The sequence below is a fragment of the Abrus precatorius genome, unplaced genomic scaffold, assembly GCF_003935025.1.
Source record: "Abrus precatorius isolate BTA unplaced genomic scaffold, Abrus_2018 Scaffold6, whole genome shotgun sequence".
NCBI classification, from domain to species: Eukaryota; Viridiplantae; Streptophyta; class Magnoliopsida; order Fabales; family Fabaceae; genus Abrus; species Abrus precatorius.
Window position 1 is genome coordinate 3,703,194 of NW_020874406.1, and position 15,414 is coordinate 3,718,607.

Consider the following 15,414-nt stretch of genomic DNA (forward strand, 5'->3'; position numbering starts at 1 on the left):
TGAAAATAAAATAATCCACGATTCAAATAATTAAATTTTACTTATAATATTAAGAATTTAAAAATAAATCTCACAATTTCATGTATGAGATTTGTTAATAGCTAGCTACTTTGGTACTATTGTTAACTTTCAAAAAAATCTTCTTTTTTTAAAGAGAAAACAGGGGTTTTTATCATTTTTTATTCCTCAACAAGACAAAAATTGGACAAATTTTGTAGATTTTTGTGTTTATTTAATAGTTTATAGTATTGGAGTGTTTGTGGCATTAGAAAAGAGGCAGAGAAGATCAAGGTGTTCCCATGATGCTGGTGACGCTTGTCCCAACCCCAACCTGCCACTCTATAAAGCCTTTTTCCACCCAAAGCACAACACACACCGACACCCTTTTATTTATTTTTGAGTTTCACTAATACATATCACTATCTGCTACCTCCAATCTCATTCCCTATATTGCTACCACAACCTCTTTTTATTATTGTGTCCAAATTAATTATACCTCTTCCTACACCATGCAACTTTTCACATCACCCTCCTTTTCTTTCTTCTCTTCTCACTTCATTCTTGTTATCATATCACTCTTTTTTCTCCTTCCTTTCCTCCAATGGTGGCACCACCACAAACACAAACGCTTACCCCCTGGTTCCATGGGTTGGCCCTACCTAGGAGAGACCCTCAGACTTTACACTGAAAACCCAAATTCCTTCTTCTCCAACAGGCAAAAACGGTATTGATTATGTGTGCATGTGACTTGTATATCTACTTTCTCATCTCACATATAAGAAACAAAGCAAACTATATTATATAGTATATAAAAGGGTGTCTTTAGATAACCAGTTTTATCAGATATTCATATAATAATCTTGACTAAATAAACTTATTTCTAAGTTGAATTGTAAAATATAAAATATAAAATAAATTGACATGATTTCAAAAGGAAACCATGATTTTATTTTGATGTGTCATGAATTATGAATTGTACGTACAGGTATGGAGATATATTCAAGACACACATACTGGGTTGTCCTTGTGTGATGATATCAAGCCCGGAGGCAGCTAGAATTGTGCTTGTGACTCAAGCTCATCTTTTCAAGCCAACATACCCTCCAAGCAAAGAGAAGATGATAGGGCCAGAGGCGGTGTTCTTTCAGCAAGGTGCCTATCACACCATGCTCAAAAAGTTAGTTCAAGCCTCATTTTTACCATCCACAATTAAGAACTCAGTCTCTGAGGTCGACCAAATTGTCATCAAAATGGTGCCAAATTGGGCCAACACAACCATCAACACCTTGCAAGAGATGAAAAAGGTATGTTACATATTCATTACATCACCTAGGGAAAATGTTTGACAAAAAAAAGAAAAATAGTATTAGATTTGAGAAGAGACGTAACGTGACAAAAAGGAAAAATTATAGAGATAAAGATGTCAAATGGGTAGTTTTAAAATTTGTCACTTAATGACCTCATATACATGTCGGTTATAACTGATAAAAAAACCATATATTAAAATATTTGTTTCATTCTATACATCAAGAATCTCAAGAAATTTTCTTGGTATGATGAATAGTATGCATTTGAAGTAGCTGCAATTTCGGCCTTTGGTGAAATAAAGGAGCTAGAAATGGAGGAAATCAGAGAGCTTTATCGTTGTTTGGAGAAGGGCTATAACTCCTATCCATTACATCTTCCTGGGACTTCCTACTGGAAAGCAATGAAGGTAAAATGCATTTTCTTTTTATTTGTTTTTATTGTTTTTTTTACTGTTTTAGCATTTATGAATATGTAATCCAGGACTAAATAATTATCACAAATCGTTGCATAATACGAAAGATTTTGATACGAATTTATTACGAGAGATTTTTTCCGTACGAATCCATTAAGAGAGAACGTGCCTTCATTTTATTAGTTTAACAAACCAAACAATAAGTTAGGAGAATGAAAGTAATAATTTGGACACAAGTCACGCAACGATGCTTCGTATACAGAAGTAAGACTTATTATTTAACAATGAAAGCTAACGTTGATTCCGATTCGGTTGGTGGCTTCGTGTTGAGATTTTTCGTACAGTATAGCATGACTGATACACAGTTTTTTGTCGAAATATGTACAATTTAATAACTTTATAATTCCAACTTTGAAGATATTTTCTGAAATTTAAGGAACTATATCTTAATTAATTGTACTACTTTTTAATTTATGTGCAATTAGTAATCAACTGTTATATATTTAAACGAATAATAACTAGCTTTTATGATGGTGGGAGAGTGTATTTGAAAGAATTTATTAAAATAGTCCATGAGTTTCATCAATTCTTTTCGACTTATGTCAATAAATTTTATAATCTAATTGTTATATATATTTTTTATAGAATAAAAATTATTAAATGAATATAATTAAGTTGTTGTTTACCCAAAATTAAAAATGTTAAATTAATTTTTAGAATACATTTTAAGCAATGATTATTATAAATTTTAAATATATTAATTGAAAGTGATAAATTTTATAATTTTAATGTAACAGTTTATCTGATAAAAAATTGATCACTTTTAATTGTTTAAAATTATTAGTCACGAGATATTAACAAAACTTATATAACAATGACAATTAATGCATTGGAGTATGACTGATAATTAAAGATACTTGAATTACTTTTGACTGTACTTATGTGGTTAATTATTTTGAAAGATCTATGATGATAAAGCAGTGCTCTCTTAATAATTAATATATTGGTAAAAACTATTATATGAAGGCAAGGAAGCTTCTAAGTGAGAGTATAAGGAGGATCATAGAGAGAAGAAGAGAAGGGGAGAACTATGGTGGGGGACTATTGGGAGTTCTGTTGCAAGCGAGAGGTCACAAGATATACCAACTCACTGATTCTCAAGTCGCTGATAATCTAATTGGTGTTATCTTTGCTGCACATGATACCACAGCCAGTGCTCTAACATGGGTCCTAAAGTACTTGCACGACAACGTTAACCTATTGGAAGCTGTCACGGTCACACTCTCCCTCACTACCTTCTATTATTCAATTTTCAGTTCTTTATTTTGTCAAAATGTTAACTTCTGTTAAACAATTACAAATTCTACTCGTTTTACTCTTAGTTAAGAATATAAAAACATAATAAATATCATGTTTTTAGTAAATTTTACTATTTTTAAATATTTAAAATCATCCTTAAGAATTTAAGATTAATAAAAGCTTTTAGTTTTTTTTATCGCATCACTTGTATTGTTTTAGCTTTTATCACAACATTATCATACTTTTTTCTCTCATTCATAATCCAATTATGTTTTCCTTATACTTAATTTTTTTCACTTATTTAATATTTCTCTTTCATTTTTACTTTAATATATCACTTATCACATTTATTTTTTTTTTTTTTTTTTTTTTTTTTTTTTGCGATTAAGTATATATATTCCAAGACGTGTTAAGTGATCATTATTCCTGATTTAGATTATTTTTACTGTAAATCTTAATTGGTGCAGAAAGAGCAAGAAGGAATAAAAAACAAGCTATCTATGGAAAATCGTGGACTTTCATGGGATGATACCAGGCAGATGCCGTTCACTACCCGGGTAAATTAAATTTTAATTTGCGTGATTTTGTTTTCTCTTTTCTGTTTCTTAAAAGATGATTTGTATGTTGATTTTGGTCAAAATCAAATTAGTTTTTCAATGACAAATAATGTCATCAATTTTGTTCACTAAAAATCACTTGGAAGACATTAATTGACATCGACCAATTTGATGTTACTATAAAATCGGAAAATTAAACAAGATATTATACGAGGTAGGCATGAAAAAGAACTGGATATTTGATTTCTTTTTCTTTTTCCATTTTTTTTTGTGGTAAATTAAAGTATCACTGTGATGAGTTAAACTCGTCTAAATTATTAGACTTAGCTCAGCTCCTAGGCCCAACTTAAATCTCCTTTTACTTTATTTTTTAAATGGGAAGTTTAATATCTAAATCATGATTAAGTTAAATATCAAAAAGGTTGTGAAATAATTGTGATGAATTGAGAATGAGATTTCAGGTAATCCAAGAAACATTGAGAAGTGCAAGCATACTGTCTTTCACATTCAGAGAAGCAGTAACAGATGTTGAGCTGGAAGGTTACTCGATTCCTAAAGGTTGGAAGGTCCTTCCACTCTTCAGAAGCATTCATCATTCTGCTGATTTCTTCCCTCAACCAGAGAAGTTCGACCCCTCAAGATTCGAGGTAAAATATGATAAAAATGTAAAATAAATTACTTGAAGGCCATATAAAGTGCACAGAGTGATCATCTAATAATCTTAAGATGTGTGGTCAAAGGTTATTATTGTTCTAGTCTTTATTTGGATGAGCACTATGATTATATCTGACTTGATGAAAATGTCTTTGATTTTGAGGTCCCTAAACACCCAACAAAATATCCCATTATCTAATTGGATTCGTGGGCACAAAACAAATCAATAAAAACTCAAGTAAAGATTTCGGGACCAAGGGTTATAGAAAGGGGGTGATGAAGGGTTATATTTTATCTTTTATGTCAGAAACATAAGGTTATATCAATGATGTAAAGTCCCTTTCATTACCTATTTGAATCTTCCCTCTACTTAGGTGATCATGTGTCTTCACAGGCCTGCTAATATCAGAGCACGTGATCTAAGTTTGTAGGCTAGTAGAATATAAAATAAATTTCTATATCCTTTGTATATAATGTGTGTATATATATATATATAGTAGTACTAGGACATGAAACAAGAGGCCTTAAAGGGATATGGGGTTGACTTAGTTTATGTGATGATGCAGGTGCCACCGAGACCAAACACATACATGCCATTTGGAAATGGAGTCCACTCTTGTCCAGGCAGTGAGCTGGCTAAGCTTGAGCTTCTTGTCCTCCTCCATCACCTCACCGTTTCTTACAGGTCTAACATTTCTTCCATCATCAATATCACACACACACATGAATGTTGATTAGTATCATTTATTCAAATTAATGCAACTTTGTTCATTATATTGTTGATATAAATACACAAATATTATGATATTAATCATAAAAAATTATTAAAATGTTAATTTTGGTTTGATAAAAACTATACTGATAAAGATTATCTTAAGGTATAACAATTTTGTATTTGTTAATGAATAATATTTTTTATAATGTATGAAATTATAATTAATTAAGTTTATTATATACAAAATGAGGGTATAAGTTTGTCACAGCGATGAGCAAATGATGATAGATTCGAAACTTAATTATGACTTTAACCCTCACTTTTGTAGGTATATAACACCTTTGGATTTTAGATGAGTCCATTACGACCAAACAATTAGTATATGGATCTTGAGTGAACTTTTTTGCACAATTAGTTTGTCTGCTACTCGAGATCCCTCAATTGACCATTAGAAGATTGATTGATCATTGAAGGTGGTCCTAATTAGTGTGTTCCACAGGATGTGGAAGTGGTCCTTTTTAAAGTATTAGCTAGTTAACTAGGGAGCATATATCTCATCAACAACCATGTATTTCATACGTATACGTGGCACACATGCATGGTATTGTTGCCAAACGTATTCATAAGACTACTGCACATGTATTTCACTAATTTGTCATCTTCCTAGCTGCCTAGAGACCATAAAACAAAGTTCTTGCTAAATTTATGGTGTATAGGAAGTATTTTATTTACACTTTGCTAAAGTTAGTGTTAGTTATACTTATTTATATTTATTTTTCTTATTTTATATATTATTATTACACATTAACATCCTTTTTTTAAATTAAATACCACATAATTTCTTATTTTATGTGTAAATAATACACATAATATACCCTTAAAATGACAAAATAAGAGAACAGTAACAAGCATTTGTTTAAGCTTGTTCCAAAAATTGGTTCAAAAAGCACTAATTTATTTATAATAAGTTAAACCAAATGCACACTAAATATATTTTTTTAATGAAAAAGGTGTAGATATATATTTAATAGGTTCAAAAACAGTTATTTATTTATAATAAGTTAAATCAAGTGCACACTAAATATATTTTTATAATGAAAAGAGGTATATATATATAATTTTACTACCAAGGTAACTCAATTAAAGGTAGTGTAATAATCTTAAATATGTATCCAAGAGTTGAATGCAAGGAGTGTGTGTATATATCAACGAGTGAATTGTATATTTAGTACTTTAGAGGTATAACAATAATTATTTTGGTCCTCTTAATTAAGTAATTTTTCGTTATATTAATCAGTGATATCAAATATATTAACTTAAGGATATATTGACACTAATTTAGTCCCTTACTCATATAAACTTTTAGTTTCTAAATGATCTAGTACACACAAAGATCATTTTGATGTTATTTTCTATTATTAAAAAAGTTAATTTATTTTTAATTTTTTTAAAAATCAAAACAATAACAATTATATTTTTAAATGAATAAATTTTTTTTACTCAAATGAAAAATCCTTCTCTTTTCATAGCCACTTAATCAATGAGTGTGACCTTACACTGATCTTTATTACTATCTCGGCCAATAAGGATTAATTGTCCTTTAGTTTCCCAAGCAAACCTGGTCCAGAAATACTCAAAACTTCACACTCATAGGACACCCTCTCAATCACAGAATAGCACTGTGAATAAAGTAGACTTGCCTTTCTTTTTCAAATGATGCCAACAATAAATTTAATCGATCAAAAGTTATCTATGTTTAATTTGCGTAAAATATTAGATATGGAAATAGGAAATTGTTACGTGATATATCTTTTAACTGCTTCAACCTAAAAAATCTAAACTCATTGAAAATTTAGGGACTATTTAGCTTAAACAAAAAAAGTTTTATTTTAATTTTTAATTATAAAATTCTTGTTTTTTTCTATTTTTAAAAAATTATACAAAAATAATGAAAATATATTTTATTTTACTATTTATCGCATAAATATTTAAAAATAAAAAGAATAAAAAATAGTGATAATTTTATAATAAAAAACACAAAAACAAAAAAAACTCTAAAACTAATCAACTCTTTAATTTACATATGCTTAAACCTAGCAGTTTATAGTTTAGAAAAGTTAGCCTTTGGTGCATGGGTTTGTATGTATTTTTTGGTAAAGAAAAGTTTTGAAGAGAGAAAAAAGAATAAGCCTTAATTAGAGGTAAAGAAAATTTCTTAATTTAAAAAATATATTTATTAAGGGCTCTAGTTTCAAAAGAATCTTATTTTATTCTACTCAATTAACCCTTGAATTCAAGAGTCAATGTTTTTACAATGGAAAAAATAGATATTCACTTTTAACCAACTCCATCTAGAAAGCAAAGACAAACAAGCCATAAGTAATTATGAATTACGAATAACATAGATATCTTATTTAATCCAAAAATTTTAAGATATCAAACCATATTTTTGTATCACTTGTATGTTACTCAAATATTATTTATTTTGACTCAATAAAAGACCTTTTCTATTTACACTTCTTACTTAAATAATAAAATAACCAAGTAATCAACACGTTAAGAGTTAATATTTTACAAGCTATCAACTTGTAATATTAAGAACAAATGCGAGGAATTCAGTTTACTCAAAATAAAATGAACATATATACAGGTTGTCCATGTAATTTTAAAAAAACTTTCCCGAGAAAATGTGTCAAATATGTTAAACCATTTTTTATATTTTTAATTATCTAAACATGTGTGTGTGTGTATATATATATATATATATATATATATATAGATATAGAATAAAATTAGTCCACGAAATTTGCCAGCTTGATCAAATGACAAGAACTCTGACTAACAAGACAAAAGTCCATAATGTTAGATAGTTAGCAGTCAAATTTCAATGGAAGATGTTTTGCTTGACACCACACGAAGATCTGCACAATCACACACCACATCATATTTCACCTTGTCCTCATCATAGATATTAATTTGAGCGCGACCCTGACCCACCTACCCGTTTTGCTCTTACATTTGAAACAATGTTATTGTTTAGTCGGAGAATGTTAGAATGTATGCGATGCCAGCATTTTGATCAGTACTTTGCATTGACATGATGGATGATTTTGTCAATTTGATCAAACCAAAATATATCGTTATTGCATAATCATATTCACTTTAATATAAAATATATGTACACAATGTAAGTTTCCAATATGTGACACTAATTCTGATGATTTGGAAGCATATGGACTAAACTATGTTTTGCCAAAAGTGTCAAATTTTGAAACGGATTTTGATGGTTGCTTTAGGTGGCAAGTCATGGGAAATGAGGATGGAATCCAATACGGTCCTTTTCCTGTGCCCAAACATGGATTACCAGTGAAGATAACACTCAGGAACAAGATATTTACGTGAAATTGAAGATTCAGACCTATCAAAAATAAATTCATAAAATGCTAAGAAAGTGGGGCCAAAGCAATTTGTCCCTGAAAGATAATCAATTTTTTTTCTTTTCTTTTTCATTTGTCCTAGAGATAGATTCTTTTCCCATTAGCAACCTCCGATTACCCTCTGCATGATCAATGTGCTTGTGCAGGAAACAAATGTACAAGTAAATAAAATATTCAAAATTAGAATATGTGAATGCTGAATATGTACGTAATTGAATTGATGTTTAGATTGAAGATAAGTGTGCAGATTATGTCAGGTTCAACATTATCTTAAGTTCTAAATTCGATTCCAATGCCTAAAATGTTTCATTGGTCGTGAATCTCTCTGGAATCCAAAGAATCAATGTGGTTGTGGATAAGGCAAGGCTTCAATATGACAAAAACTAAGCAAAAAAATTACTTAAATTTTGTATCACTAAGGGGGAATGTGTGCACGTGGCGTAAATTGATTGGCAGTTATGTAACTACACGTGGGAAGTGTTTGAACACCGAAAAGGAGCATGCGTGGCGAAATTACCATGTTGTAAAGGATTCGTTGCATGTGGAGTCGGGAGACAAAAGAAGCCTAACATGTTAAAATCTCAGTTGTCAATCAATGGGGAAAAACTGGGTTTTGTTGAACCAGAAATCAACACTCCACAAACATATTGTATGGACAAAAATCATCTTCCAATTATATTCTGATAAGATACTGTGCTCTGTCCCATGTTAACATTCATGATAAGTTATGAAAGATCAGTGATTTTCAAACAACCTCGACCCTTCGCATTTTTTATTGTTTTGTGTATCTTCAGACAACTTCTTATGACGTTCAATGATATCAATCCTTTCTTACATTAAGCACCAAGATGTCAGGTTTTAATACGATAAAGACGTACAATTTTAGTAGTCTTATATTTGAGAGAAAATCACTTTAATTTATTGTGTATTTTGGTGAAACATTAAGTAAGAATTACAAATATATAGAAAAATAACATTTTTAATGTGTTTGGATGGTTATATAATTGAAGCCTTATATTTTGGTGAAACATTAATTTATATAAAGTAACTATTTTGTTAGTCTCTTTTTCATTCATCTAAATATATAAAGTAAATTTTTGCATTTTTTCTCTTTTATTTCTAGTCATCCAAACAACCCATCTTTTTCGTCTCATTCTTGTATTTTATTTTTTTACCTTTTTATTTTTAATTATTTTCTTTGTACTCATATATTTGAATTTAAATTAATGATTTTTGAATATCTTTTTTCATTTCTTTTCTCTGACATTTAATGTTGTTAAATATGTGTAATTATAATAGTAAGATAAGTCTATTTTTATAATTATGTTAATTAGAAAATTGAATATTTTATAATTATTATTATTATATCAATATAAATATATGCTTCATTACGTAGTTAAAACACATAGTATTACACAAATAAAACAATATTTATCTCACTATTTCTAAACAAAATATCTACTGAAATATGAATATATTTTTAATTTATAAGTTTCATGTTAAATTTTATTTATTTTCAAGCATGCATTTAATAACTTAAGAAATTTTAGTTGTTGGGCTCCAAACTTCACGAGTTTTCTGACAATTAATAATACTTTGAGGGAGTTCTTTGCATTTTAGCCCTTCTCTTTTGTCTTTAACGAGAATTTACCAGCATTGACGCGAGGTTAACATATTAGACAATATTGTTATTATTTTGAGTCTTAACAAGTACGCAAAGTGAACTCTTCAAAACATTCATAAAGTCACGATAAAAAAAGACCATTAATAAAGTAAAAGGAAGTGGTCATCTTGAACCAAATTTTAGTTGATCAAGTAGCACCTCAAGCTTGAATACATTAGATGTTTTTATTCGGATTAGACTTGACCTATGTCAATGCCTTACGTACCTAAACTCAATCCAATGGTTTAAAGTTTATGTATTTGAATGCTGAAAAGGTTTAGTACTTCCAAAAGTTGGAATGCTCTAGTTGTCTTCAGTGCAGATCCAACAATACTAACAGAGTTAATGCCTATGCTTTAGCAAATATGACCCCATCTTCGGCTGAAATCATCTGGACATCCTCATCATTTATCAGACTTGGTGGTTCCAAGCAATGGAAGACTGCTTCATGTAATCAATTACTTGCTTAATTTACTACATTTGGATCACCCAGAATATTTATTGTAGATGATGGGTATGTGGAGCTAGCTGATATGCAAATCAAGTAAGGGAAATTACCTAGAAAGACAAGAGGCTGCTTGGAAGTTCTAGTTAAGCTACGACTATAGCCATTGTGCTTGAAGCCTCTATGGGAGCAGTTTGGGAGTGACTAGAATATACTATTTGACATGTGACTGCTGCAAGTCCCACCATGTGGTGTTGTTGTTTGAGTCTATAAGAGCGGAAGGGGAAAAATGTTATAGTCATTAGCAAATCAGTCATCAGTCCAAAATTTTTATGGTTTTTATAGAGAAAGAGGGAGAGACAGAGGTTCAACTGCTTTCTCTATTTAATCAAACAAAGTTTTCAACCACATTGTTATCATAAAGATATGTTAATCAGCTATGAACATTTTATGATCTTACAAAAATAATAAAGTGATAACAAAAGATAGGCAGTAAAGTATAAAATAAATATAGCACTTTCCTAATTCGTTATATGCAATGGTTAATGGCTTAATGCAACCATACTTTTGCCTCACACCTCCCTCCCTTAAAAAAGTAACAATTTATAAAATAAGATATGGCTTGTTTTTAATTGCCTAAGGCAAGCATTATTAACCTACCATGCCAAAAAACGAAGATTGAGTCGGAACATGCCTACAGCTTCACTAATGATATTATACGTAAAGAATAGAGCCTATTTTTCAAAACATAATTGAAGTTTTCCATCCAACAACTATGAAATACAACATTTCTAAGAACAAATAAAATAAAATAAAATAAAATTCCAGCCATCCCATATAAACTAATGGCATGATCCTAAAGTTAAAATATATTTGGCAAGAGTTTTTCGACTTTTATACTTCCTATGTCAAAAGTCATTCAATTAAAAAGAATAAACCTGAAAACAATATCATCCTTAAATCCATCAATCATGGCACTTATAGAGCAGAAAGTTTAAGAAAGAATAAAAGCATCAGTTTTTTTTGTCAAATATATATTAGCAGAGCTATAGAAGTGCTATGAAATAAAAGCTTTAAAAAGAAAAAAAAATCCATATAGCATATATTCAGGCTATACAAGACATATATCAAAGGGATAAGTACATGTATAAGAACTTTTGTAGGCGTTTCTAAGGACTTTTCAATTGGAATAAGTTTACATCAAGGCTCAACTTTGAACCCTTAATTAATCTAGTCTTAGATGTGCTTACAAATGATATACAAAACATTATCCCTAAGTGCATTCTCTTTATAGATGATATAGTATTAGTTAAGGATTAAAAAAAAGAGATTAATGTTAAACTTGAGTTATTGAGGCAAACTTTAGAATCTAAGGGTTTCCACTTGAGTAAAAGTAAGACAAAGTATATACATTATAGGTTTAGTAGAAAACAAGGATCATGTGTTGAAAGTTAAAATTAGAGATTATATTATGCCATAAGTTTCCAATTTCATGTACTTGAGATCAATCATACAAAATGATAGAGAATTTAATGAAAATGTTACTGACCGAATACAAGTTAGGTGGTTAAAGTGGAGAAAGATATTAAGAGCCATTTGTGATCGTAAAGCACCTATCAAGCTGAAAGAAAAGTTTTATTGTATTACAATATGACCAACTATCCAAGTTGTTGTATATAAAAGCTATAGATTAACACTATCTGTGTTTTTCTTTTCCATTTTGACACACCAACCAAAAGTTCTTCAAATCCATCTACATACAAAGATAATAAACAAACTAATAAATTGTTAAGCATTTGATTAGCACCTAGCTAATGAATATAGTGATCGTAAACTTACTCATTTCAGTATGTGTATATGTATTATTCCTTTTCATTCAGGTTGTAATTGTTTGAATTTATGTATTAAAATGAAATATGTAAGCTGTATAGTTTTTGAATAAAGAGCTGTGCATTTGTAATGCTGTGTGGTTACTTTGTTTGATGTAATTAGCAGTGAGGGTTCATGATTAATCATTAAGTGTTTTATATGTGTACTAACATAGGGATTATAGCATAGGATTAGTATTGCCTTCATTTAATATCTTGCTCAACCGAGACTAAGTGGCGCTGAATTGGACATTTTAGAGCGATCTCGCTTAAGCGAGATAGGATAAGACCACCTCAACTATTCTTTTGCCCAGGAAAAAAGATATCTCGCTTAGGCGAGAAGCGACCTCTCTCAGGCAAGGTTAGCTTGCTCAAGCAAGGAATCACAGGAAAAATGGAGAACACTCTAAACCCATTCTTCCATGCAAGAATGTCTCTCGCTCAGGCAAGATGTATCTTACTCAGGCGAGGATGTCTCTCTCTTAAGCAAAAATAACAGATATCTGGGTAGATGCAACTATCTTGTTTTCTCGCCCAAGCGAGAGCAAGGCTCATTCAAGCGAGAGTTGGCTCACTCAAGTGAGAACACACGGATTTAGAGGGGTATTTAAGGAACTCCAGCCCTCAAAAACATTCATTTCTCATCAGACAACTTTTGCCTCTCTGTTTCTCTCTATTCTCTCACCTTCTTCTCTCAGAGAAAACCTACTCAAAGTCGAACTTCTTCCAGATCTGAGTGTAAACATCTATTTTGTACAGATCTAGGAGATCTAAGTTTTTTGGGCGTCATATCTCTCTTTGGGACTCACAAGGTATGCGATCTTAGAAACCCATTCCAAGTAAAGGGAACTTACCTTAAATGGCCTTTATTATTCACTTAAGTGTTGTGATATTGTATATAATCTTGTTTTAGTTGAGAATGAGTTGATGTATGAACAAACCCTAGGAAAGGACCCAAAGTATGTATGGCTGAGGGGATTTTCAGTTGTTTTGGTGAATGGTATGAAGCTGGTTATGTAACACCTTAATTTAATTTTTGATTAATAATTTCGTAAAATGGGAGTAATCAAATTTTCATTTAAATAAAAGATCTCATCACAGAGTTTCATAAAACAGTTCAAACAACAAAGGATTACAAGTTTACATCAAAGACTGCTACAGGACTAATTCAATTACATAATGATTTCCAAAATACAATCTAAGTCCTATAGCAGTTCATCCTTCCTTCACTGAGTCCGGTGCTAATCATCTTGGTCACCTGAAAAATAAATATAAAGGTGAGTACTCTACACTATCCAACACACATAAATATAGAGATTCACTTCAAATACTACACATTTACTAACATATTTTAAATCATACATTCACAAGACAAGCATCTCGGTCACAATCATCATTCATCTATTCCAATTCAAAATACAATTGATGCATTCACTGCACCAACATTTAACACACGTGCATTTACCGCACCTAGCCACGCTCACTGTGGCAGTGTGATCACAGTTTCACACCATGAAGGTCGCCAGTTACCCTTGCCTCACGAATACTGCGTGGGCAGTCATGGGTCGCTCAACAAAGGTGTTGGTTAGAGATCTAGTCAAGAGGAGAGTATGTGTCCGGTGGTGCACCCACGCTCACTGTTGGTGTCACCACCACTCTCTCTTTCCCAAGGTATTTCTACCATCCCTATTTCCCATACCTCTAATGTATCGCTGAACCATTAACAGCATCATTACATCGACATTCAACATACCCCATTCATACACACATTACTCATTCACAGCACACGGCACATAGACCCACATTCATTTGCACACACCGCACAAGTGTCCATATTTATTTACAACACACGGCATATAGACCCATATTCATGAATACAACATTTCAATCATCAATTCTTCCTAATAATTCACTCATAATTAGCTTTCACATTATCAAAATGACACCCACCACACATTATCCATCAAAATACACAATTCTACACATCCTATCTCAATCACATTACAAAAACATAGCAACTAAACAGATTTTCAAGCAAATGAGATAGGATAGAGTTCTCCCCTTACCTCGGATTGAAGACCCACACATGAATTTCACTCTAAGAAGTGTTCCTCACACGAACTTTGACCTAAATACATGGAAGGACCCTATGAGAATCAAGGAAACCAAAAGCACAAAGGATGGGGATGAGAAACCGAAACCCTAACTATTAAAACTCACCTCCAAGCGTTTTCCACACAAATCCAACATTCAATCTAACTCACGAGTGGCTTTGGAGACAATTTAATCGGTGAAATAGGGTTTTGCATCGAGAGATTTGAAGAGATTTTGAAGAAGGAAGATAGGAAATGAATTTTCCTAACCTTATCCCCTTCAAATACTTCTCTACTCGCGACACTCTCGCTACAATAAGAAATTCTTGTTGTAGCGAGGCATCTCTCGCTGCAGCGATGCCCGTGTTGCTACAGTGAAAATATTAGAGAAAACTGCGTCCTAATTTTTGCAGAATCTCGCTACAACGAGACTGCACCAAAAAATACAGCCCAAACTATGGCTTTGTCGCTACAGTGAGGGACTTCTCGCTACAGCAACAAGGCGACAGTTTCACCCCTTTCTCCCAATGCTTTCTCATTACAGCAAAAATGGCACAATTTCATGCCTCATGCCCAGGGCCCTCTCGCTACAGTGAGAATACCCTGGAGCAACATCCACACTTAGCCTATACACACACATACATACACATATATATATATATATATATATATATATATTCAATCTATCCAGTCCAGTTAACCCAATCCATTCACTTCATACATATATGTACATATATAATAAATACACAACACATCAACGTCCACTTAAACACTTATATTAATAAACAAGCTACATTACAAAATTTGGGGCGTTATAGGTTATGTGTGGAAGAAATGTTTGAAATGTTCTGATGAGATATGATATGTTGAAAATGCTGAAATTAGTTGGTAAATGCTGATATTTTATACTAGTTATGGATGTGATAAGTGTTTTAAATGTTTATACTGGTTGAGAAAATATGT

General features: G+C 31.3%; 1 protein-coding gene across 2 annotated transcripts; it reads left to right on the top strand.

Moving 5' to 3' along the window:
• Positions 1–250: 250 nt before the first annotated feature.
• On the top strand, positions 251–8,467 carry LOC113868441 (abscisic acid 8'-hydroxylase 2). Of its 2 annotated transcripts, none has more exons than XM_027504025.1 (8): positions 251–724; positions 986–1,304; positions 1,565–1,714; positions 2,747–2,995; positions 3,487–3,576; positions 4,038–4,223; positions 4,797–4,915; positions 5,274–5,683. In XM_027504025.1, the coding sequence occupies exons 1-8, from the start codon at positions 510–512 to the stop codon at positions 5,299–5,301; spliced, it is 1,356 nt and encodes a 451-aa protein (XP_027359826.1). In that variant the 5' UTR covers positions 251–509; the 3' UTR covers positions 5,302–5,683. The 2 variants fall into 2 exon arrangements, with proteins under 2 accessions (XP_027359826.1, XP_027359825.1); XM_027504024.1 differs by lacking the exon at positions 5,274–5,683 and adding an exon at positions 8,242–8,467 and having other exon boundaries at positions 253–724.
• The last annotated feature ends 6,947 nt before the right edge of the window (positions 8,468–15,414 follow it).